Source organism: Rhipicephalus microplus, unplaced genomic scaffold, assembly GCF_043290135.1.
Source record: "Rhipicephalus microplus isolate Deutch F79 unplaced genomic scaffold, USDA_Rmic scaffold_141, whole genome shotgun sequence".
NCBI classification, from domain to species: Eukaryota; Metazoa; Arthropoda; class Arachnida; order Ixodida; family Ixodidae; genus Rhipicephalus; species Rhipicephalus microplus.
Genome location: NW_027464712.1, coordinates 407725 through 433032, shown reverse-complemented (window position 1 = coordinate 433032; position 25308 = coordinate 407725). Strand labels below are relative to the sequence as shown.

General features: G+C 47.0%; 2 protein-coding genes across 2 annotated transcripts; both read left to right on the top strand.

The window, feature by feature from the left end:
- On the top strand, positions 1–20391 carry LOC142761742 (neprilysin-1-like). Its single transcript, XM_075885424.1, has 7 exons — positions 1–99; positions 228–305; positions 958–1070; positions 18076–18143; positions 19236–19366; positions 20000–20065; positions 20137–20391. Exons 3-6 carry the CDS (start codon positions 1027–1029, stop codon positions 20051–20053), a joined length of 297 nt encoding a protein of 98 aa, XP_075741539.1. The 5' UTR covers positions 1–99; positions 228–305; positions 958–1026; the 3' UTR covers positions 20054–20065; positions 20137–20391.
- Positions 20141–25308, top strand: LOC119175715 (neprilysin-1-like). Its single transcript, XM_037426701.2, has 3 exons — positions 20141–20244; positions 23226–23302; positions 24350–25308. The coding sequence occupies exons 1-3, from the start codon at positions 20179–20181 to the stop codon at positions 24447–24449; spliced, it is 243 nt and encodes an 80-aa protein (XP_037282598.2). The 5' UTR covers positions 20141–20178; the 3' UTR covers positions 24450–25308.

Sequence of the window (25308 nt, the reverse complement as noted above, 5' to 3'; positions counted from 1 at the left end):
CTGTATGACATGGCAGAAGAGCTGCGGGATGCTTTTGCCATCCTCACCGGCCTCAACACCTGGATGGACTCGGACACCTAGGAGAGGGCGAGGCAATAGGTGCGTCCGGGAAGGATTCTGGTATTGCTTCACAGTACCTGCACGTCTTTCGAAACTGGAGAAACTATATTCAGAGACCTTGCATATTTAGTCATAATAAGCTGATATGCCCATATTTTTCTGCCCAGCTGCATCACCTGCAAATGAACGTTGGCTTCCCGCCCTGGATCTAGAGCGACCGGGACCTGGATGAGTTTTACAAGGATGTGAGATCATGAATGCTGTAATCAGAATGTATGAGAGCGTGAATATGTTCTTGATTTTATGCAAACGCGCGCTGCTTGATCACTGTTTATTAATAATCGCTAAGGTGACCACAGGAAGAGGAAATTTGTCAGCAGATTTCACGATAGGCTTTCGTCTTGTCTCCGTATACATAGTAGCATTAAACTGCTTCTATGCCAACTAGCAACTATAGTTGTAAACATGTTGTGCGCCGGCTACTAGCAACAATATAGCAGTGAGCATGTTTTGTGCAGACTACTAACAAATGTAGTAACAAGCATTTTTGTTTAGGCTACTACCAACTAACGTAGTAGGCATGTTTGGTGCCGGCTACTAGCAACTATAGTAGTACTAGAGTGAGATCAAGCTACGGATAAAATTATTTCACAAGTGGAGCATTGCTGAGAGGGGGGTATTACCGAAAAACTTTCTCTTAAAGTGCTCTAAAAGTAGTCCGTAATAAAGTCATCTTCGCATATGCCTCTTCGTCTTGAAACCCGGGCATAACAGTGTACTGTAACTTCATTTGCACTGGCACCATGTCTCGAGCGTGGCTGCAACGCATTTTTTGACAACCGCCTCTACTTCCCGCATCTATTCCTCTTACTTGATACTTATCTACAAAAAACGCAGGTCCCGGATCTGCGCAAAGAGGATTTCTTCATCAGCCTCCTGCGCACGCTCAAGATTTACAACCGTATCATGTACGCCCACCTTCGCCGCTTCAAAAAGGCTGAGGACTTTGGGTGAGTGTGGAGTGAACCTGTGTAACGCTGTTCCTCCGAGTCCCCGACCAAGCATTATTATTTTTACTCCTCACTCTTAGCCCATTTAACCGTTGAATACAGGAATAGGAATTTATTATTGAGGTGTTAACTTTCAGTTTTACGGATGTTCGTTCGAGCTCTGAGAGGTATTCCCACGTGAATGAACCCCGTCTGGGGATACCTATCGACATACAATTTCACCTTGAATCTACACGATGGAGGCTAAGCACAACTAAAACGTACTTGAAAAATGAATGTTTTTGAAGTCTTCATACGACATTAAAACGCGTAAGATGATAGATCGAAATTATACACATTGTAGTTGGCCGACAGCTTCAGTCACTGCAGTGAGTACATTGGAGTGAAATTCAAGACAGTCTTTTGCGTCCAGCTCATAATTTTCACAGGGAAAAATCATTCGACAAATTAGAATGGCTTAAGCATACTGGAAAGTTGACATTTAAATACGGTTGCCTAATTAGCAACCGTGGTGAACAGTCTTTACACGAGCCAGCGAAAAGAGCATCAACGAAAGCGTTGACTTTGTTACCCTTAAGCCAGGGTTAATAAGGCACATTTTACAACTAATGCGATGAAATGTACTTTTATTATGTATTGCGCAGAATAATGCTTCCCACGATTTTCTTGCTGCTGGCTCCCGCCTTACCCATCCAGCATGATGCACTACAGCCTACTGGGATACTATATGCGTATGTGTTCTATTCAAACTAAATTTTATAACTGTTAAAAAATTCGCATAATATAGTTGTCGAGTCTATAGCACTCTTCGTAAAAGTGGTCTTTTTTTCCAGTTCTCCCAATCGACTTCATTAGGTACCCGTTTTTTGATATTGGGCATGACACCGTAAGTCGATTATACGCATATAATCGTTTGGGTTTTCATGCCAGTAAAACTAAAACTTCTGCCCACTCCTTTTGTTCCCTTGAGAGGAGCTCTCTCAGCGGTGTAGCGGCTGTTGCTACAGAAGGGAGTGAAAGGTTGGTTGCTTGGTGTCCGTCTTGTCTCGTCGTGACTGCTGCTGCTGCTGCTTGTCAAGGATAGAGACCAGAGCCTTTAGATATATTGCAACAACTCGACTATATGTACAGTAACCTATTTACATATTTACAAGACACCTTCACCGTCGGAACCGTCGCATGTTGCCTCGGCAGAGCCGATAGTGCAGAGCACTCTTTGCTGCGACCAGAACGACCGTGAGGACTCGGGAGCCAGGTTTTAACCCCTTGGTTGCCCCTCCCGATTCACCTCACGGCCAACCAAAGCAGTTGAGTCCGTTTATTGAATAGACTATACACTTGTTACCATCCTCTCCTCTCGCTCTATTCTTCCAGCGCTCGACCGCTCAGTCGGAGAGAGAGAGACGAAAGGACCGGACTGCACACTACGTTCCGCGAACTCTGCCAACGCACACAACGGTGGCGCCGTTCTGCTGCAGGCCCCCTGCCATTACCACGAGATGACTACGCTTTCTAGCGTGACAGCCGTCCAGCGGACTCTAATCCTAATGAATGGGTGTCTATACACTGTCCTCACGTCGCCCGTCAGCAATCAACTGGCCGGGGTTGTGAAAAGCGGTGACCGACGGCGGCCTTCTTGCCAGAACGGGCGCGCTTACGCCGAGATTATCATCGCACGAGAATCGGCACTTTGGGAAGCGCTCCCTTTTGCGACCAAGAAGACTCGCTCGCCTGGCCTGCGACGCCAGACCTTACAATGCCTTATCTTCAACAGACCGCATTCCTATTCTAGAAAAGCCTCTCCAGCCTACACCCCCCCCCCCCCCCAAAGACACACTTTTGCGGCATGGATGGTTTTACTTCAAGAAGCGTAAAAAAATTAGCGGCAGATTTGGGTGCAACCCTTCAGTGCAACAACTGCTCGACCTCACGAAAGAGGCCCTCGATTAAAGCTCAAGCGAAATAGCTGAACAGAAAATATCAGTGGCAACAATGTTTCGACCAGGTCATGCATTCGCCAGAGGACTTAGCATAGTTTTCTATTAGCAATAACCTCCCTGGCTTGACATAAGCAAAGCCATGTAGTCGATAAATTAGTCTATAAATCATGTAGTCGATAAATCGGCACTTTGGGAAGCGCTCCCTTTTGCGACCAAGAAGACTCGCCCCCTGGCCTGCGACCCCAGACCTTACATGCTCTTCCCAAGATTCGCGCAAGCGCTCAAATGCAGCTATGCGAATAACAACAACATAAAGGAATGGCGCCGAACGTCCCCAACCTTGCGGCCGCACTTTGCAGTTCCTTGAACGCCAAAGGCCTTTTTGCAACGCGTGCAATATTCCCTCTGCTTACACCTTGGAGCTCCACTAAACGGACGGCACCACAAAGCAAAAAATAAAATAAAATAAAACCGACACGAGGTGACTGTGTGCACAAGTACAATCTATGAAGCAGGCAAATCAAACAACAACAAAACTCCTGCATGCTTACACTTGTACATATACACAAAAAAACACTTCACTGTAACACACACCCTTTCACACATGGTGCGGTTCAAGTAAAAAAAAACATAACTCCTGTGTGCCTACACACACAAGAAAAAAAAAACACGTCACCGAGACACAGACATTTCAATGCATGGCGCTGTTCATGTGTCTCGAGGTTCGCGCACGCCACTCTTAACTAAAAGAGTGTCCACCACGTGCCTAGTCCCCTAGTGTCTCAATGGCCCCTGAGGCACCGCTGCCATTTCCCGAGTGACCATTAGGTGCTTTCGACGGTGTGCATGCGTCGAGAACAATAATGGGTGGCGGCCACAGACCATAATCATTAGTGCGCTGAAGGGCCAGAAATTGACTGCTCCCGAACTCCAGCTGACTGGCAAGGAGTCACGGCATTAAGTTGGAGAAAACCCGTGCCGTGCAAACGCGATCGACGCCTGAGCGTCGCTCTTCACCCGCCGCGATCGGTAGACCTAAGAGGTGGCCATAGACGAGTTCACTACGAGCCAATACGGCTTTTCGCGATCTACTCTCATCAATGGCGCTGCCCCACACAGTGTGGTTCCGTGCCGTCGAGATGCCCTATCCACCCACGCAATTTTGTTCGCAACCCCCTTTCCCATCAGCTCAGAAAATGGCCGAGCTACCTCCACGTAATTTAGCCTGTAGCTTAGATGGTGTCCACACGGTGCCTTAAATTCTATCAGCTTCGTCTCTACGGTTGGCACACTCAAGCCCCTGACTACCGCGAGCCCCTAACCGTCAGGTGCTCGACAAGGGGAACCTGCAACATGCCCTAAGCAGCTCTCCAAATGAAAATCCACGCAACACTGTTCCCACTCGAGAAGTCATCTCACTTTCCTTTTTACGCTTCTATTGGAATGCGAGTTCTTTCGGGTTAACTTCACTTCTTGAAGAACCTCTAGTTGCCGCACCGAAGTCGCATTAGGTTGGCCGCCGAACGGCCCCCTGTGCTCAGTGAAATTCCCGCAGACTTGGTCACGGTCTTGTTTTCCGGCATCGGCCGACTCATTAGAACCCGGGCAAGTACCTGCTGCACATGCTGCTGCTGGCTGCGGTTCATACTCAGCATCGCTAAATTCTACGCCTTGCTTGAATGATACGTCAACTGACCCAGCTTTTGGGCAACAAAGGTGCAATTCACTCGCGTCCCCAAGCTCTCTAGGCTCTACCAGCCTCTGTGCCACGCACAAACACTCACGTTGTCGCTCCACAATGCCTTTTGCATCCACGCCCTCCTCGGCTATCCGCGGCTTTACCTCGGCATGCTCCTTTTCGCGGAATTCCTCGGGCGCGCTTGCGTCTGTCTTGCCCGCTGCTTCTGTACCATCGGGCGACGTGCGCAGGCTGTCGTCGTCCTCGCTCCTCACGACAACACGGGTGATCATACCCTCTATAGTCGCCACTTCCACCTGGCTTTCAGGGCTCTCGGCTTCTAACTGCCGCTTTTTGCACGTGTTCACTAGGGCACTTTTCAGCGTCAGGTGTGTGCCACCTGTCTTCTCCGCGCCTTTCGACATGCACAGAGAAACGCATCCATATTTAAGCGATTTCCACGCTTTTTCTGACAGCAGGCAATCCGCTCGTGCTGTCAGCCGGTACGTTAACACGCAAAGCACGGGAACCGTCCCCTTTGGGTCAGCGCTAACGCCACTTTCGCTAGACATCATCAACGGGACCACCGCGAGCTTCGCCTTCACTGTGCCACCGAACGCAGAAGCAGAGTTAACAGTGCCTTGCGGCTTCACTATCTCTGGTGGGATCACAACAGTGATCTCCGCCCTCGTGTCCAAAACCGCTCCAATATGCCTATTCTTACAATCGAGTGACATGGCAGTAAGGTCACTGTGCGCTACCACCGGTTCTCCCATCGAAACATGCGCCACTAAGCTCTTGCTCTCAGTGCCCAGAATCCCTTCAGTCGGCTGGTTCTTGCGCTGAGGGCAATTCCATTTTTGGTGCCCTGCACTGCCGCAACTGTAGCATGCCCTAGACCTACGTTTTCCTTCTGCGCCTAGGCTTTCTCCGGCACTGCTACTCTTCGCTGTCTGATTCTGAGCTCTAGCTCTGCTCGCGCTTTGCATTTCCGCTGGCTTTTGATTCGCCTGTCTCGCAGCGCTGTTTGCACCCTGCGCTTCCTCAAATGTTCGCAACAACGCGGATATCTCTGGGGCGCTCATCCACTTTTTTCCGTGCGTGTGACATACTGCATAGCCTCCTCCGACAGATTTTTGTTTAATTGGTCGGCAACCAAAAGCTTGACCAGGCGCTCGAATGTCGACACCCCCCTCGCATCAAGGTAAAAGTGGAGGTAGCTCTCTAAACGTGTCGAAAAAGGTCTGCATCCTTCGTTCGCACGCTTCCCTGACTCCGAAAATCTTCTTAGATATTCCCCTGCCGAAAGTTTGAGCTCGTCTAGCACCGTTTGCTTGATTACTTGGTAATCTTTATCTTCTGTTGGGTTTAGCCACGTGGATAAAAATGGGACTCTCTCTGCTACTAACGGCAAAACCAAACGTCCCCAATACTTCCCTGGTACCTCGTACGCTTTTAGGGCACATTCCACGGACTCAAACAACACTGGTGCTTCAGCCTCTGTTGGGAATAATGGTAATACCCCTGTGAGAACTTTCGAGTAGCGTCTCAGTTCGCTACACAAATCCCGCCTGCCGAACTCGGGTTCACTCCTCCGAGAGCTTCCATTCATCATCTGCGACAGCTTCTCCATTTCCAACCGCAATTCCTGCAGTCTACGCTCTGGCGAGAAATTTCCGAAACGGTCATCTCACTGGCCCTCCCGCGCACTACCCTCGCCCAAGTTTGCCGAATCACTCTCGTCTCTCGACTCACGACTCATGGCCTGCGCTCGCCTGTCTGGGTTTAGGTGGGCAAAACTCCTGTCCATAGGACACCTTAAAACTCGAGAAACCAGCAGCACCCCTGAAACGTAAGAACACCAGAGGACTCACCACTTGCGAAGCTGCTGCTCACTGTCTTCTCGCCTTGCCCGCCTTCAGACGCTCGACATCACCCGATGTTGCCAGGGTTGTCGCCGGACCGATGAATTTTTAATTTTTTTATTTAACAATACTGTCAATCCCGTCAGGGATTTTTACAGGAGTGGGTTGGAAAGTGTCAACAAACATTCTATATTCACATACTTATACAATTGTATGGGTGCGAAAAAAATCATGGTATAAAATGATAACACTTATGGACCTACATTATTAACAAGGCACATGTCTCAGTCACATGTGCACACACTGAAAAAAACACGAAAAAGAAAGAAAAAGGTAAGCACACAACATACAAAGTTGGTACCGACTTCCACCTTTTTAAACCACAATTGTACTGGAAGGGAGGACAATGATCAGTACAATTCTGATAGCGTCGCTATCATGTAGCTGATAGAACGGCTTGGCCAGCAAGTTCGTAAAGTTTGTCGGCAGTGGGCTGCACAACTACCGTCTCGGGTAAAGCATTCCACTCTCGCACTGCCCGCAGGAAAAACGAAGAACTAAAAGTATTGTTGGTGCATAAATATTCTTGCAGTGTAAGGTGATGCTTGTGACGGGTTTCTCTAGAAGTGTTGAAAGAAATGTAGGTGTTCGAATCTACTTTAAGTATGGTGTGTAGGATTAGGTACATAAAGTTGAGTCGGGATAGCATCGCATGACTGGCTAGCGTGTGAAGGCCAATATCTGTCAGCATTTGCGTAGGTGAGTCGGTGCGCCTATATCTGTTACAGATAAAACGCGCCGCTTTGCGCTGGATGGCCTCAATAGTGACTATGTGTTTTTGGGTAGACGGGAACCATGCCACGCTCGCATGTTCTAAAATAGGGCGTATAATCGTCGCATAAGCCAAGAGCTTGGCTTCTCTTGTCGAGTATCGCAAGGCCCGCTTTAAAAACATTAGCTTCCACATCGCTTTGCCAGTCACGTGATCTACATGCGCCGACCATCCGAGATCTGACGATATGACGATGCCCAAGTACTTTTACTGAGTGACTGTTTTAAGGATGATGCTATCATAGTCATACGGGAAAGTAAGTTTGGATTTGTTTTTTGTTACTGTCATTGCAACTGTTTTATCGAAGTTGATGACCATTTGCCGACTCTCGCACCATTGTGCTAACAAGGCGAAATCATTGTTGAAACTTATTTGATCTTGCTGGCTTTGTATTTCTTTATACAAGACGCAGTCATCTGCAAATAACCCAATTTTAGATTGAACCCTACAAGTTATGTCGTTTATAAACAAAAGAAACAGGATAGGAGCCAAAACTGAACCCTGAGGTACTCCAGAAAGCACCGGCATAACTTTAGAAGTGCTGGCGCCTAACTGGACAAATTGGCGGCGGTCAGTTAAATAGCACTTAATCCAGCGGAAGATTGGTCCATCCCCTAGAATATGTGAGTTTTTGAAGAAGCTTGGCATGGCAGACACGGTCAAATGCCTTTGAAAAGTCTAGTAGAATTATGTCTATTTGTGTCTGATCGTTTACTCCTTTAGCGAGATCATGCAGGATTTCTACAAGTTGGGTAATGGTAGAGAGACCAGCCCTGAAGCCGTGTTGATGGGGATGGAGAACATTGTTTTCCTCGACAAACTGGATAATAGATTTTAGTATAATATGCTCTAAAAATTTGCAGCAAGTACATGTGAGAGAAATAGGCCTATAATTAGACAGAGAAGAAGGATTACCAGATTTGTAGACAGGCACTATTTTTGCCATTTTCCATTCGGCTGGCAGGCATTGTTCTGAAACTGACTTGTTGTAAAGAAGACATAAGTATTTGCTTATGGGTTCCGCGTAGCGTTTCAGGAAGCAGTTCGGGATTCCGTCTGGGCCGGTGGACTTCTTATCGTCTAACTTCAATAGGAGTGAAAGAACGCCTGCTTCGGTTATGACTGGTGCATTTAGCGTCTCGTTTCTCTCTATATTTTCTGGCCTGTAGGCATGCGCAATGCCATTGTCAGGAGCATATACGGAATGGAAAAAAACGTTAAACGTTTCTGCTTGTTGCTTTTCTTCCTTGGGTGACAGTGGTTTTGCACTGCTTTCTTTACATCTAATATATCGCCAGAATTTTTGGGGTGAATGTTGGATAAAGTTGCTAAGCGTTGTACTGCAATAGTGCTGCCTTGCTAACTTTGTTTCTTGTTCTAGCAGCCTGTTTAATGAATTTATTTTTTGGTGGAAGTCCGGATCCGAGAGGACCCTGTTAGATTTCCTCAGTCTTTTTATTCTTCGTTTTATGTGAATTACATTGCGCGTGATCCATGGGTTGTACATGTTAGTGTTCTTTTGAATTTGTGGGATATATTGCCTCAAGCAGTGCATAACATGTGCTTTGAACAAGAGCCAAATCTCGTCTAAGCCAGCCGAGCCGTCTGAGACCAGTTCATGGAAGTTGTAGTACTCATGGGCTAGGTAGGTCATAATGGCATCGTCAACTGCTTTGTTAAAGGCGTACACGGACTTTCTAGTACCACGTTGAGCAACCTTTTTTGGAAGTGTTATCGTACACAAAACCATATCATGGTCAGATATTCTTTCAAGGACTTCGACGTTGTATTTCCCTTTCAAAAAGAAATCACTCAAAAAAACGAGGTCTAAGATGGAGCTTAAAGTGCCCTGCACACGAGTAGGCTGAGAAACAACTTGGGTAAGGTTGAAAGTAAGGTAAGGTAAGGTAAGGTAAGGTTGAAGACTTAGCAATATATTGTTTGTTACACTTACTGGGCATAGAGAGTTTCAATTAATATCGGGGAGATTGAAATCTCCTCCCATTATTATGCCGCTCCCCGCCATGTGATCTTGCATATAATCTAGAAGCTGATCAAGATATGACGCTTCGGCTTGGGGGGTGTGATGTGTGGTGCGCGTTCAAAGTGCGCGCCTTCGAAAAGTGCGCGTCACGGGAAAAAAAAAAACAAAAGGAGAAATACCAGAGTGCACGTGCGGTGCTGCTTAAACAAGAATGACGACGTTAAAGAGCGTCAAGCACGAGGATGCGTGGCAGGACGTGAAGTAAACAAAAGGTAAAACATCCAATGGGCAGCGAACACGGAGATTTCAAGGCCCAATGGCTTGACACCACGAAACAGGAGTATCTCCAATGAGAACGAGACAAGTGGGCCAGAGCTGAAGCAGGAGCCTGGGGAGACCAGAGCAAGGGGAATTCGAGGCAGGCAGTGCAAGCGGAAGGTCGTCACCGGACCGGGCGCTGAAGATGGGCCGTTGGGTTCCGGACCCGAGCCTACAGGACTTCCACCGGCCGGGGCCTCCTGCTGTCGGGTTCCCGCTCCAAAGGACCGTGGCCATCCGGTCCTGAACTCCTTTCCAGAGCCTGCGGACTTCGGTTCCGGCAGGCGAGCTACAGCCGTCGGGCTCCGGGCCCGAGCTGTGCGCCCAGCTGCTTGACTAGGTCGACCCTAGTTCCCGGACGCGTCGCCACCAGCCTGCGTTCTCCCGTCTCCGACGTGTCCACGCTCCTCAAGCCGAAACCATCACGATTTGGTAGGGCTTTTCGACGTGTCGCCAGCAGCCAGCGTTCCCTCGTCCGCGTCCAGCCCACGCACTGACGCAGGAGTCACGGCGTTCCGGTTTCTCATCACCGCCGAAAACCAACTTGTGGGTGAGACTGCACCGATACTCTTGCGCTACTCCCATCACTCAGCCCCTTTCGAACGTTAGGTTTAGTTACTGACTTTGAACGTTTTTGTTGGGTGTTTACAGATGTGTTTCGTCATGTCCAGTCAACTGTTTATTAAGTGTTTTGTTTTGTGAGGAATCTTTGCCTTTTTTCTTTTCAATTAAACTTTTTGTGTGTTTCTTGGAAACCGAACGGCTTTGTCCTTATTAACAAAACTCTCTGAGGCTCAGCCCGGGAGAAAAACAAATCAGCAACAAGAACCCGCATCACAAATTGGCGTCCGCAGCGACAGGACAAAGTCGTTTGTTTTTCCAGTAGATTTTTTGACGCGGTTAACACGATGACGAACACGTGGGAGTTAATTGAGTTGGCGGATAAAATGGGACTGACGGGAGCGGAGTTTAGAGTATGGTACGAGGAGCGGATGGAGAGGGAGCGTGAGCAACGGGCTGCAGAACGAAAGGCGGCGAAGGAAAAGCTTGAATTGGTGCTTAGAGCTAAGAAGGAGGAGCTAGAGCGCGTAACGCGTGAAAATAAAGTGTTGCTAGAGCGTCAGACACGCATACTGAAGCAGCAGCTCCAATTAGAGAGGGTGGACTTCGAGCGGCGACTCGAGCTTGCGATGGCGAAAAGGGGGCAGCTGGCGATGCAGAAGGTCGAGCAAGCGGTGAATGTTTGCTCCGATAGCAGCGTTTGCTGGAGGGAAGTCGATTCCTGCAAGGTTGGCCTCGAGCCTCGCGACAGCCTTACTTCGGAGCGAGAAGCTCAGATAGAGGAAGGCAGAGAGGTGGACAGCCAAGAAGGCAGGAGTCATGAGGAGTTTGTTGAAGCGACGGAAAGCTTCTCTGGCTGGGAACATATTACTTCCGTTAGCTGCTTGGGGACCTCTGAGAGGCCAAGCACCTATGAAGAAGAGCGCCTGGATATGGGCGACCTAGAAGCTGTGGAAAATGTTGTGGAGCAAAGCTTCGATAGCAGGGAACAAAGAAGTTCCATTCAGAATGAGGTGTGTATCAGAACGTCTCAAAGGCCGAGCACATTTCGGGAAGGGGTAGGGCTACCTCTCAATAGCTCCATGGAAGGAGCGCTAGAACGTCATTGGGAAGATGGCAGCGAATGCCATGAAGGCTCTGATATAGTGGCCACTGATTGTTTTGTACCGACAGAGGTAGCAGCAGGCACCACGTCAATGGTCCTAGACCATACGTATATCTCACTCAGAGAGAGAGGGGATTCTAGTTCACAGGATAGCGTAACTGCTATTTGTCCGAGAAAACACGATGGGAGTGCTGAAGCACTCTTCAAAATAAACAGTATCGAATCGGAGGTGGGCTCGATAGTAGGTATGGAGAATGCCAGACAGGGTCTTGAACCTGAGAACGTGATTGGTTTTGAACCTATAATTAAGTCCACTCAAGATGAGCTGTATAATGACCGAGCACAACGGCATCCCTTCTCAAGAATCCAGGAACCTCACACGCTTGTCGGAGCGTTTGGGCTTGCTGAGGGCACCCCGAGCTTGTGTTCATTAGATGGTGAACTAAAAGAAAGCATTTGTGTGAGAGATTGTGGCATTTGGACATTCGTGTCTCAGTGCGTTTCGTGTCGACGCCGACGGCTCGAGACCGCGCCCTGTTCCTCTGTGACCGGTAAGCGTTCATGTGGCCGGCGGGGGCGCAGACACGCGTTTCAGCGAAAGTGCATAAAAGCATGTTTGCCACAGTTACTTTCGAAACGTGCGAGAAGGGCAGTGCGTCTGGTTTGGGACGACGCGATAACCTGAGTGTAGGGTTAGAAAACCGGTAGCTCTTTCTGGACTTCGACTTTTAGATGCGGACACAAGTAGCTTTGTCCATAGTCGATTTTGTAGTAAAAAGGTTTATTCCGGGTTTCAGAACTTTTAAATGCAATTGGGTGAATCTAAAGTTTAAGTGTGGACATTTGGACGATGTAGCGAACTGTAGCCCGGTGATGTGTTGAACTGCGTGGTGCAAATATGTGGTTTAATTGTGACGTAGTGTAGAACGCGCACTCATCGGCCGTTTTTTTTTTCTAAAAAAAAAAAACTTGAATAAAAGGGGGGCGTATGTGATGTGTGGTGCGCGTTCAAAGTGCGCGCCTTCGAAAAGTGCGCGTCACGGGAAAAAAAAAACAAAAGGAGAAATACCAGAGTGCACGTGCGGTGCTGCTTAAACAAGAATGACGACGTTAAAGAGCGTCAAGCACGAGGATGCGTGGCAGGACGTGAAGTAAACAAAAGGTAAAACATCCAATGGGCAGCGAACACGGAGATTTCAAGGCCCAATGGCTTGACACCACGAAACAGGAGTATCTCCAATGAGAACGAGACAAGTGGGCCAGAGCTGAAGCAGGAGCCTGGGGAGACCAGAGCAAGGGGAATTCGAGGCAGGCAGTGCAAGCGGAAGGTCGTCACCGGACCGGGCGCTGAAGATGGGCCGTTGGGTTCCGGACCCGAGCCTACAGGACTTCCACCGGCCGGGGCCTCCTGCTGTCGGGTTCCCGCTCCAAAGGACCGTGGCCATCCGGTCCTGAACTCCTTTCCAGAGCCTGCGGACTTCGGTTCCGGCAGGCGAGCTACAGCCGTCGGGCTCCGGGCCCGAGCTGTGCGCCCAGCTGCTTGACTAGGTCGACCCTAGTTCCCGGACGCGTCGCCACCAGCCTGCGTTCTCCCGTCTCCGACGTGTCCACGCTCCTCAAGCCGAAACCATCACGATTTGGTAGGGCTTTTCGACGTGTCGCCAGCAGCCAGCGTTCCCTCGTCCGCGTCCAGCCCACGCACTGACGCAGGAGTCACGGCGTTCCGGTTTCTCATCACCGCCGAAAACCAACTTGTGGGTGAGACTGCACCGATACTCTTGCGCTACTCCCATCACTCAGCCCCTTTCGAACGTTAGGTTTAGTTACTGACTTTGAACGTTTTTGTTGGGTGTTTACAGATGTGTTTCGTCATGTCCAGTCAACTGTTTATTAAGTGTTTTGTTTTGTGAGGAATCTTTGCCTTTTTTCTTTTCAATTAAACTTTTTGTGTGTTTCTTGGAAACCGAACGGCTTTGTCCTTATTAACAAAACTCTCTGAGGCTCAGCCCGGGAGAAAAACAAATCAGCAACAAGAACCCTGCATCACAGGGGGGTCTATACACCACACCAACACAGACTTTATTCTGGCCTAGTTGAATCCTACACCAGACCGCCTCTACACCCGAAACGTCTGGCATCACTGTGTAGCTTATGCCTCGTTTTAGGAGCAAGGCGACACCACCGCCTCTAGCTGGTCTATCTTTTCGGATAATGAAAAAGCCCGGTGGAGCCACCTCACAGTTTCCAATATCATAATTTAACCAAGTCTCAGTCACGCAAATAATGTCGGGTTCGAGTGCAATCAGCTTTGCTTCAAAGTGTTCGATTTTATTGATAAGGCTGCGCGCATTAACGTTAAGCACAACTAGCGTCGAGGGCGGTTTCGAGGTCGCTCGGCTTGTTCGTTGTCCCTGCTTCCGTTTTTTGTGACTTCCACTATGTCGTTACTCTGGTCATCTCAGGTGTACAGGCAATTATTAATTCTGACTTTATCGTAAAACAAGAAAACTTTGTCTTTCTGGTCTCGGTGTTCCTTTGTTTTTTCCCAGAGCTTTCTTCTAATTTCTCTGACTACGAGCGAGAAATCCTCGCTAATTGAGTATTTCGTTCCTTTTAGCTTCTTGCAATTTTTAAGTATATTGTCTTTATCCCGATAGTCAAGTAACATTAGGATTACAGGTCTGTTTTTAGGACTGCCAGTAGCTTTCCGTCGCCCAAGACGGTGAATTCTTTCTATGCCAGCCGTTTTTATTCCAATCTTATCTTCAAAGATTTCTTTTTAACAGCGTCAAGCAGATCCTGGTGCGTTTCAGTTTCAAGTTCCCTAGGTCTAACAACGTCTAACAAGGTTAGACCTACACAGATAACAGATAATACAGATAATAGAGGCCGTAGGTCTAACAAGGTTAGACCTACGGCCTCTGTTATCTAACTCGTCAATTTTTTTGTCAAAGATACAACCATATTTTCAAGTTTATCAATCCTTTCCACGCATTCAAGTACCTGCTTTTCTATTTTGCCTATTTTTCTAACTTTTTATCTATAGCTGCAAGCTTTGGTTGGTCAACATTTTTTTGTTCTTTATCTTTGCAATTATTTTGATCTGTTCTTCAAGCACAGTGTCACGAGGCCCAGGATTAGTCTCGACGTCCCCCGCCAGCAGCAGCAACAAACGCAAGGAAGACGATAAATAACAAAACCATTCAAGCAAAAGGTGTGGGCACGGCAGCAAAACCAGGCATACATTATTGCTACGAAAGCATTTGCCGAATCGCTTTCTCACCTGGACGGCAAACAAGAAGGGGTTTGAGCGATGCATTTTGGCATTGCCGCCGCACCCACTGAAGGATCCCTCGCCAAGACAGTCTCTTAAGTAGCAGCTCCGTGACGTCATGGTCTCGGACGATGTTGCGCCGTTCGCTGGGAAGTGACCGCCAACGCCATCCGGTGCCCGATGATAAGGCCAGGTATGTCCAGTGTTCGTGGGTAGGCCTTGAAAATCCATTGATGAGTTGCCCGATGTCGGTCCAGCTGAAGAAAGCAGCATGCCAAGCATAACCTGGACGGCAAACAAGAAGGGGTTTGAGCGATGCATTTTGGCATTGCCGCCACGCCCACTGAAGGATCCCTCGCCAAGACAGTCTCTTAAGTAGCAGCTTCGTGATGTCATGGTCTCAGACGATGTTGCGCCGTTCGCTGGGAAGTGACCGCCAACGCCATCCAGTGCCCGATGATAAGGCCAGGTATGTCCAGTGTTCGTGGGTAGGCCTTGAAAATCCATTGATGAGTTGCCCGATGTCGGTCCAGCTGAAGAAAGCAGCATGCCAAGTATAACCTGGACGGCAAACAAGAAGGGCTTTGAGCGATGCATTTTGGCATTGCCGCCACGCCCACTCAGGATGACAGTTGCTGGACCTCTTTAGGATGACAGTTGCTGGACCTCTTGACTTCCTCGGGTCGATGGCTGCCGCACCGCAACCTCCTCAGCTCGGTGGCTTGCTTTTTCGTTAGACAAGCCGATGTCTTGACTTTCGTCTTCATTGTTCTCCGCAACAAGACAGACTCCTTGGTACGCAGAGCAGTCCTTGTCGTCGTTGTGCCGATCGTGTCTGACTGCGCCAGTAAAACTCAACCTTCTACCCACTCGCTCTGTTCCCTTGAGCAGAGCTCTCTCAGCTGCGTAGCGCCTGTTGCTACAGAAGGGAGTGGAAGGTTGGTTGCTTGGTGTCCGTCTTGTCTCGTCGTGGCTGCTGCTGCTGCTTGTCAAGGATAGAGACCAAAGCCTTTAGATATATGGCAACAACTCGACTTTATGTACAGTAACCTATGTACATATTTACAAGACACTTTCACCATCGGAACCGTCGCATGTTGCCTCGGCAGAGCCGATAGTGCAGAGCACTCGTTGCTGCAACCAGAACGACCGTGAGGACTCGGGAGCCAGGCTTTAACCCCTCCGTTGCCCCTCCCGATTCACCTCACGGCCAACCAAAGCAGTTGAGTCTGTTTATTGAATAGACTAAACACTTGTTACCGTTCTCTCCTCTCGCTCTATTCTTCCAGCACTCGACCGCTCAGTCGGAGAGAGAGAGACGGAAGGTATACGTTTCGCGAACTCTGCGAACGCACACAACGGTGACGCTGTTCCGCTGCAGGCCCCTGCCATTACCGCGAGATGACTACGCTTTCTAGCGTGACAGCCGTCCAGCAGTCTTTAATCCTAATAGTTGGGTGTCTATACACTGTCCTCACATCGCCCGTCGGCAATCAACTGGCCGGGGATCCCTTAGCCAGTTGTTAAAAGCGGCGACCGACAGTGGCCTTCTTTGCAGAACGTGCATTCTTACGCCGAGATTCTCGTCTACCGAGAATCAGCACTTTGGGAAGTGCTCCCTTTTGCGACCAAGAAGACCAAGAAGACTCGCCTTCTGGCCTGCGACGCCAGACCTTACAATGCCTTATTTTTAGCAGACCACATTCCGATTCTAGAACAGTCTTTCCAGCCTATAGCACCCCCCTTCCCCAAAGGACACACTTTTGCGGCATGGATGGTTTTACTTCGAGAAGCGTAGAAAAGTTAGTGGCAGGTTTGGGTGCAATCCGTCAATGCAACAACTGCTCGACCTCACGAAAGAGGCCCCCCATTAAAGCTCAAGCGAAATGGCTGAACGGAAAACACCAGTGGCGACAACGTTTCAACCAGGTCATGCATTCGCCAAAGTGGCGCCTGTAGGACCTGTCAGAGTTTTTTATTAGCCCCGCTGCAGTGGTCTAGTGGCTAAGGTACTCGGCTGCTGACTCGCAGGTCGCGGGTTTGATTCCCGGCTGCGGCGGCTGCATTTCCCATGGAGGCGGAAATGTCGTAGGCCCGTGTACTCAGATTTGGGGGCACGTTAAAGAACCCCAGGTGGTCAAAATTTCCGGAGTCCTCCACTACGGCGTCACTCATAATCAAATAGTGGTTTTGGGGCGTTAAACCCCACAAATCAATCAGAGTTTTCTATTAGCAATATTCTCCCTGGCCCGACATAAGCAAAGCCATGTAGTCGATAAATTAGTTCCAGTGACATACCATGTTTAATTAATCTTGTCTTTAAATGAATATTTTAATTCAACAGGAATTATACGGGTACTGTCGTCGGTGTTGGCGGTGGCCATCTCTATTGCAGTCATGTTCATTATAAAGTCGAAGCCAATAATTTCTCTCGCGCATACTTTTTTTACCGCAAGTTAAACCGCATGAGCAGGGGCGACAAACCCAGCTGAAATAGATATCAATCGAGAAGGCCCATCTTCGTCACTTGGCAGGAGAATGCGGTAACATGACTCAGCTCCAGAAGCCTGCTGTTGAAGCAGAGAGGAAGTGCCCCGCCTTTCTTGAGCGAGCATGAAAAAAACATGAAGAGGGGGGAAAGATTGACACAGGGACAGCAACTTTGTACTTTGATTCTTATGGCATGGTCGTGATAACAGGTGCGCGATGAACAGACGAAAATCGTGAGTGAAGCCAACGTGTCGGTGCGCTTCCCTGTACTTGATGTTCGATATACCAGGTGTCCTGTTTTCCTTTTCGATATAGGCGTATATTTTCTATGGACTGCATTTGTCTTCAAAACATTTTAGTGATCAGAAATAGTTCGACATAAACGATATTAAATATGACCAAGTTTGATAGTTCCGGGCTCCACTGTATGTCTCCATTTTGTTATCTTCATCGTCTTCCTCACTACGCTAGCGAAAGCCTGCAATGATTTCCGTAAAGTTTAAAGTTGGGTTGATTGGTTAGAGTTCATCTAAACGTGTGAAGCATCTTCTTTCTGCATCTTTTATCAGTGGCTAGCACCATGCGATGCTTAACACATTAAGTTGAATCAGCTAGGACCTTTCATGCTTAGGTATCGAAAATAATTACGAAGTATAACCAATACGTAAGAAATATGAGTATGCAGGAATGCGACATCTCTCGGCTGAGCATATTTAGTTCGGCGTTAAGCTCATTGTATCTATCAGCTTTGGGTGGAGTTGACGAGTAACGCTCGTGAGTAAAGTGACAGCATAAACGACACTGCTTGAGCTATTGCAATGGCGGTTTGCAGATGCGGCCAAAAATTACCCTGGAACCTGTAAAAGTTTTCTTCATTTGCTTCTTTTTGAGCGTTTGTTGCTACAATACAAATACTCGTACCAATTTATTGGTCTTTCACTATCCTTGCCCTGTACAGACCCATCAATTTCGGTGCCCTCGGAACTATCATGGGGCAGCAGCTGACGTACAGCTTCGAAGAGCAAGGTGAGACCACGAATCGGCTACAAAAAGAAATGGCAGATCCCACGTACAGTGGGAGTCGATGATACGCAAAGCACGAATGAGGATGGTTAACATATCTCACTTTAAAATCAGCACAACGTTACGAGGCAGACATTAATTAGGCTGTACATGACTTATATGTCATGATTATCGTATTTGCGCCTGGCATTTGTGTTCGTCGTCCATTTACGTCAAGTGATACCAAATTTGGTATATTTGGAGCTAGCGAAATGGCCGTGAGCACACTATGAGCATAGCATGTCATGTTTCACATGACATGCATATCATGATTATTCTATATCGACGCGCCATTTACCTTCTTCATTCATTCGCATCACGTAATGCCAAATTTGATATATATGAAGCTAGCAAAAGGGCCACGAGCGCATCATGAGTGTGGCCTGTAGTCATTATTCTTACGGGACATGAATGTCATAATTACCACTTTAGGGTCTGTGACCTTTCTTCGTCATTCAGTCATCTCATACCATACCAGTTTTACAATATGCCATGTGAACGAAGCCAGCTTAAGACTAGCAAAACCATGAAATGTAATTCATGACATTTCAAAGATAATTATTCACTTATCCCAGACATATAGTCATGTTGTGCCCTACCAAGTTTGGTATAGATACCCTTATAAAAACGGCCAGAAGAGCTAAAAGTTGTAAGTGGATAGATAGATAGATGAATAGATAGATAGACAGACAGATAGATAGATAGATAGACAGACAGACAGATAGATAGATAGATAGATAGATAGATGAATAGATAGATAGATAGATAGATAGATACGGCCAAAGTCACCAAAATCTGCCGAGAAATGCTGCGCATTTATTAACAGACCAGAGAATGGACAAAAATAAAGGCTGCCTATCCAGCCTCATGAAGTGCTTTTTTAGAAGTGCATTTTCTTTAGCTTCAGGCTAGGATATTGACTATCGAATGAGAAAAAGCACGAAATACTATTGGAGTAGTCAACTGCTGTAATTCCAGCTCTAATCATTGTGTGTGACGTTAGAGATTTCGGAGTGTACTTTGTGAAACGGGCATAATTGCGTGTACGACCCGCAGGCGCTCTGTACGACGAGCACGGCAAGCTGGTGGAGTCGTGGTCTCGTGAGACCCACCGCAAGTTCATCATTGGCGCCCGCTGTGTCTCCGAGCAGTATTACCAGTTCAACAGCCCCATCACTGGAATGAAGGTAAGCAATAGCGGATGCTGGGTGCATCATCTTCGATGATTATGTCACGCTGTTCTGCCGAGAGGCGAGGAATTCATATTCTCTCTTCATGCGACTCCAGATTCAGCTGGAACAATACTCGCTTTGTTGTCATGTTTTGCTCGGCCCAGTTTCTATTTGTACTGTGCTATTTGTGGTGTGGTATGTCTGTTTGCACGTGCTTGTTTCTTTTGTTATTTACAGGCACTGCAGACCCTTCGCAGGCCAATGCAGGAGTGAAAACAAATAAATACATTGAGAGAAATTCAACATACAACTTGACAATACACCAGTGTTGGTTGACGTAATTTTAAATCGTACAACACACATAAAGGGAGGCGTAAATATGCTTACACAATCGCATTTAAGCATATGATATGGTATGCATACGGTAAAAGAACACAATGATAATGTCTTCCAATTTTGAAACGACACTTTAACCAAAGCTTATATTACAAATACGCTGAGAAAACACCTCTAATGACTTTGAGTTGACCGTCTCTTCAGGTAACATATTCCAATAAAAATTGCTTGATGAAAAAAAGAAAACTTATGCAAATTAATGTGGCTAATTGGTTGTGTATGTAATATTCTTAATCTCCGTCCCCACCGCAGCTGAGCGTCAACAACACCCTGGAGACGAGTATCCCCGACAACGCGAACCTGTGACTCGCCTTCAAGGTTTGTGTCCCCCAGGAGGAGTCAATGATGAGCATTCGTTAAACTTTCCTGAATCCTCCTCGCCCACGCAGGCCTTTCGGGTGTACATAACCAAGTACGAGGAGCGCTACGGCATGTACTCCATTCCCGGCATGGAGCCCTGGACCATGGAGCAGGTGTTCTTCATCGCGTACGGCCTGGTGAGCATTGTCGACATTTCCAACCCGTAGCTCACGATGAGTGGCGAGAGGAAGCTTCCTCTGGGGCTGTTATAAGTGGGTGAAAAATGAAATCCCCGCCGCTTATGTAACTTTCGATGGCACTAATGCAGCTAGGTGTCGGCGAGCTGTGGCCCGTACCACATTATTGTGCGGCTTCCGGCACAGTGTCGGGCCCCCCTCTCGCATTTCATTTTCGGTTCCTGTCTGAAATCCGACGTCACACTTTTGACCTCTATTATATTTTCTCCACCACCTTAAGTTTAATAGAATCCTTGCGTGCGGACCATAAAGATGAATTACAATCCAGTTTTGCAGATTGTGGTCATATTGTCAAACCCTTTCACTTTCCCTGCAGGCGGAGATAGCAGCGTGCAGCTGAAAAACGCGAAATCCTGAGCGGATCAACGCTTAGTGCTGACATCCCACGTATTTCCTGAAGAAATGAGGGGCGAGGAGGGGATAGCTAGCACTTGCCGGAAGGGTAGCTTAGGCGAGAAAGAAAGTACTCTTCCATCTTTGAAGTCGAGGTGAGGTAATATTAAAATCATCTAGGGGTCAACGTCTGGAAACCACGAATATATGAGATGGCGTAGTAGGGGGCTTCAGATATATCTACTATATCGCATTTGTTTACATGCACACGGACGTCTACCGTTTCGCCTCAATCAAAATACGACCGTCGTGGCTGGGATCGAACCCGCAACCATTTTTCTCTTGATTTTTTAAATGCTGACACAATACTTTTGTTCATTAATTTTTACTGTGTTTGTTTACGGTTTTTGCTGCTCTGTTTATGCATTAAGTATATGAATGCTTTTAACTGCTGTAACCGCTGAGTGTGTTAGGTGACCACGCTCCTCTCAAGATGCTTAATGCAGCTTTTTCACCTGGTTTCCTCACAACCTTGTTGCCCAATGAACTCAATTAAATTCATCCTTCGTGTCAGCAGCCAAACACCCTAACCTCTACACCACCGCGGCAGACACTCGGTGTGGTTTAGGGGCCGTTTAACTTTGTTCCGCGCTCTGCACAGTTGCACATCATGGTTCATGAGTTCTTTCTTCTGCTTCTGTCTATGAGGTAGTGCTTTATTACAGTTTAGGAGCCTGTTCACGTGCATTTAATTGTTCATAAAAATAAAACCATAAAGTGCACAATTTTCCCAGATGGATTAAGTTGTTGTTTTTGTATGCTAATAAATATAAGTGATAAAAGTTATTCAGCGTATACATATCAAAATACAATGAAATGGATGCTCAACCTCAACTCAATTTTTGCGAGCTCACCTTACCGTGTTTTCCTCGCATTCTGACGTCGGAAGGCTGCCAAATGAAAAAAACTGAATGCCCTCCGCACAGGAAGCTTGCATGACATATTGTCTGTTACGTCCAGCGTATTAGCGACGCCTTTGCGATAGTAACAAACAATGTGGTACTTGAAAAGGGAACGACACGTGCGAGACTAGCCAGCTAGCGAACGCTTCTATAATGTTTTGTAGCCTTATTGATTTTTCTTTTTGCAATGACGTATATATATCAATGCTCTTACAATTTTAGGGTCGAAGCGCCTAAAGCAGCACACATTCGTCCCTCGTAGTAGTCGTAGCCGTAGTGTGTAACCAGTCTTACGTTTTGACATGCAAGCTGGTGCTGGTGGGAGATTTCTCCTGTGCGTTGTTGAACAATAAAAAAAATTTGCTGTGTGCGTGTTAACTAAAAGCCGAATTATCCTGTCTCTCATTTCCTATTAGCAGCCATTGGCATCAGCATTAAGCACTATTTGACAAGAAAGGGTTGCTTGGTTATACTCGCTGGGCGTAACCTCCTTGGGTTTAGAAAGGTTTAGCGAGCGTTGAGCTGCAGTGCCATGAATATAGTGTACTAGTATATACCATGAACTCGAGGTGGCTAAAGGTGGGAAGTAGACACGAAGCACAAGCCGTAAGAAAGTGTGCGTGTGCCACCTCTCGTTTAGTTCTTGGAATGTCCGCTGGATGACGGTGCTTCTATAAGCGGAATGTGATGAAAAGATGCGAGATGGTGGTACTTGCAGTGTTGACTAGATGGACGAACAGACACACAGACAGATGCATGGACGGACACAGTGGTGGATGCATGGACGAACGCAGGGACGGACGCACAGATAAACGTGCGGACGCATGAACAGATGCACGCACGGACGGGCGGATCGACACATGGACGGTCACACAGGCAAACGCATGGACGGACGGAATCAAGAATGAATGGACAGACCGATTCTTCACCCCACTCTGTATAATTCACTTTGTCGATATGCTGCCATTTTTTTCTTTTAGTTTCTTCAAATACTGGTGCCCGGAGCGTCGCCGACGCGTTTCCTCTAACACATGGGGTTCGGCGCATTATTTGACCAGCTATATAGTTTTCAAGCTGGAAAACTCGGAGAGCTTTAATCTCTGTTGCTTTGAGTGGACAGTCATGTGAATGAAAAATAAATCCAATAGTAATCCCCATACTGCTGCAATGTCGCTATCACATATATTGAACTTTACGGTTATCCAATCATAAGGTGGCAACCTTCTGGCATCATTTCCGCTCGCAGTAGTTCAGGCGAGCGCCACTACGAGTTATGCAGTCGGCACCAAGGTTTTCGAGCGTTAGAGAGCCCCTTTAACCTTTCTTCAACATGAATCAACTAGCTCAACAGTGCATTCTAGTAAAAGACAATGTTAGTGTACGCACAAGACCCTGATGTTCTTCTTGTAGAAGAGGTGACTAAGTCGGAAAGCATTAGCACTGTTGTTATTTTCTACTTCTACTCGTAACTTTTCCCAAAGTGACCTCCACACTATGGCGTCAGGACCAACAAACTACGGATTCTTTACCCCTTTACTGAATTTTTCGCTGTTAACAATGCGAAAAAAATGAGAATCTTTGCATTACTAACCACTTCACTTTTCTTTCTTTCGCTTTTTATTCCAGTCGCGGTGTGAGGTCTCCCGGAAGCGCTCCATGTACTTCTATGTTCGCCCGCGTGACCAAATACCGAACCGCTTCTGGTGAGTAGCCATCGATTTGGAAATACAGTAAGAATCGTACTTCACTTCCAATGTTAAAAAAACAATTGTGCTTTCTGGCGTAAGCGTGGCAGTATACTGAGTCTTGTTTTTCTAAATAAATGAATCGTGGTCATCCTGCAAATGCTTTATATGCCATTCTCCACTACATGGACAAATATTGATATCAGCAAAGGCTTCCTTTTGCGCGTAAGGTTTTTGTTACTTCTCCTTCAGGCGTCTGTGCGCTCGGAAATCGCGAGAGTGTCAGACGTGATTACCACTGTCGTAGCGTAAATTGTCCATTCATGGCAACATGCATGTTGCACATGTTGCCTTTCCGTAGTGGCATTCTGTTCTACACATTGTGCGACGCAATACCTCCTGAATGAATAAAAGTAACCCTTACTCACCAATCTTTCTGGCCACCGAAACGCAAATTTCGAAGGCTTTTAATATTTATAGATAAATTATGCACCTCAGCTGTCTGGTTTCGCTCTCGCATCTAGTAACACTGTCCCCTTGAAGAAGCATAGTGAAATTCACCAACAGCGAACTACCTGTTCGGTGAATTGCACTGCCCAACTGAACTGCGCTTTCATTAGAGTTCATTGAAAGTTTTGTTGTGGTATGAACTTTGTACCTCTAAAATACCGTGTACAGGATTGTTTCGTTTTGCTCTAAGGTTAACGCAAGTGATCCAAACGTTTTGCAAACGCTAGTGGCTAGCGCCATTGGAATCATGTGAATGAAAGAATCAAGTCGCGGAAAGTTTCTTTTTAATCTTTGCTTCCTAAACGTGAATCCATCTGTTCCGATTAACTGGGCCGATATTTTTTTTCAAGCTGAGCCTAAGACATTGAGGACGTGTCAACAACATGGTGCGTAACGATAAGTGGTAAATAGGTTGAGTAAAAAGGGTTGAAGGAAATCATTAAAACGCAGACCGTGAAAGGGCTTTATGCGTATGAAGTTTCAGCTATTGTTCACATTGGAATACCTTCCTCTCTACGCTTTGATTTTCACAAGTCGCACCCTTGTGCATCGCAGGACCATCATCCAGCTGATGAATTTCGGGCGGTTCTCGGCCATCTTCAGCTGCAAGGTTGGCACCATCATGAACCCGGACCAGAAGTGCATTGTCTGGTAGCCGGACTGGCCCTTCGCGTGGAGCTCCAAAAAGCCACCCGCGCCGGCTAATATAAATACGTCATAATCTTATAAATTTCTACATTTTCTGCTTATCTTCTTTCGGCAAGTGAAGGTTTCGTGTCTCAAAAGATCGAATACTTTCAAGCGAGAAACATCAATTACACGAGCTTAAAATGAGACACGATTGTCTAAACATTGTGCGGGGAGTGGCAGCAAAGCAGTCGATACTTTATCAACAATAATCGAACTTACCTGTCTTTCTTAACTGTACCAGGCCGCATTATATATGCAGCACTTTTACTAATGTTTCAAGTATAAGTAAATAAAAAATGAATCATTAGATTTTCTCTTTCATATATTTTTTCGTGACCCTTGTCGCAAACACCATCGCAATTCACGAATAGTGAAAGTGCTTGTGATATTCATATCCATGAGATCTCTACAAGAGCAGCTGATACTCGGTGCATTATCCTGTCTCCATTTTCTTTGTGCTTGAACTTCGAAAAACAAACGACTGGACTGGCAGTTGGCCTTAGCGTTTTGTTAACTTGACGTGAGTGCACGTACTCGACTCCCTAACTTACCATCGCCATTCACCACTTTTCCTTCTTTACCCTCCCCCAGCGCAGTGTAGCAGGCTAGAGCATGCTATCCCTCAGGCCAACCTTCCTGCACTTCTGTTCACTGTAAGATGGTGTTTGCAGAACTGTCGCTCGGTCCTTGTGAAAGTTTCAAAACCGGGGCGATAACAGAAAAAGAGACCGTTCAGTGGCTCAGTTGACGTAACCGAAAAACTTTCGCAAAGCGGTGCTAAGGCCACATAGCCTACCCTCGTTACTAAATAAATTGGAGTCTTA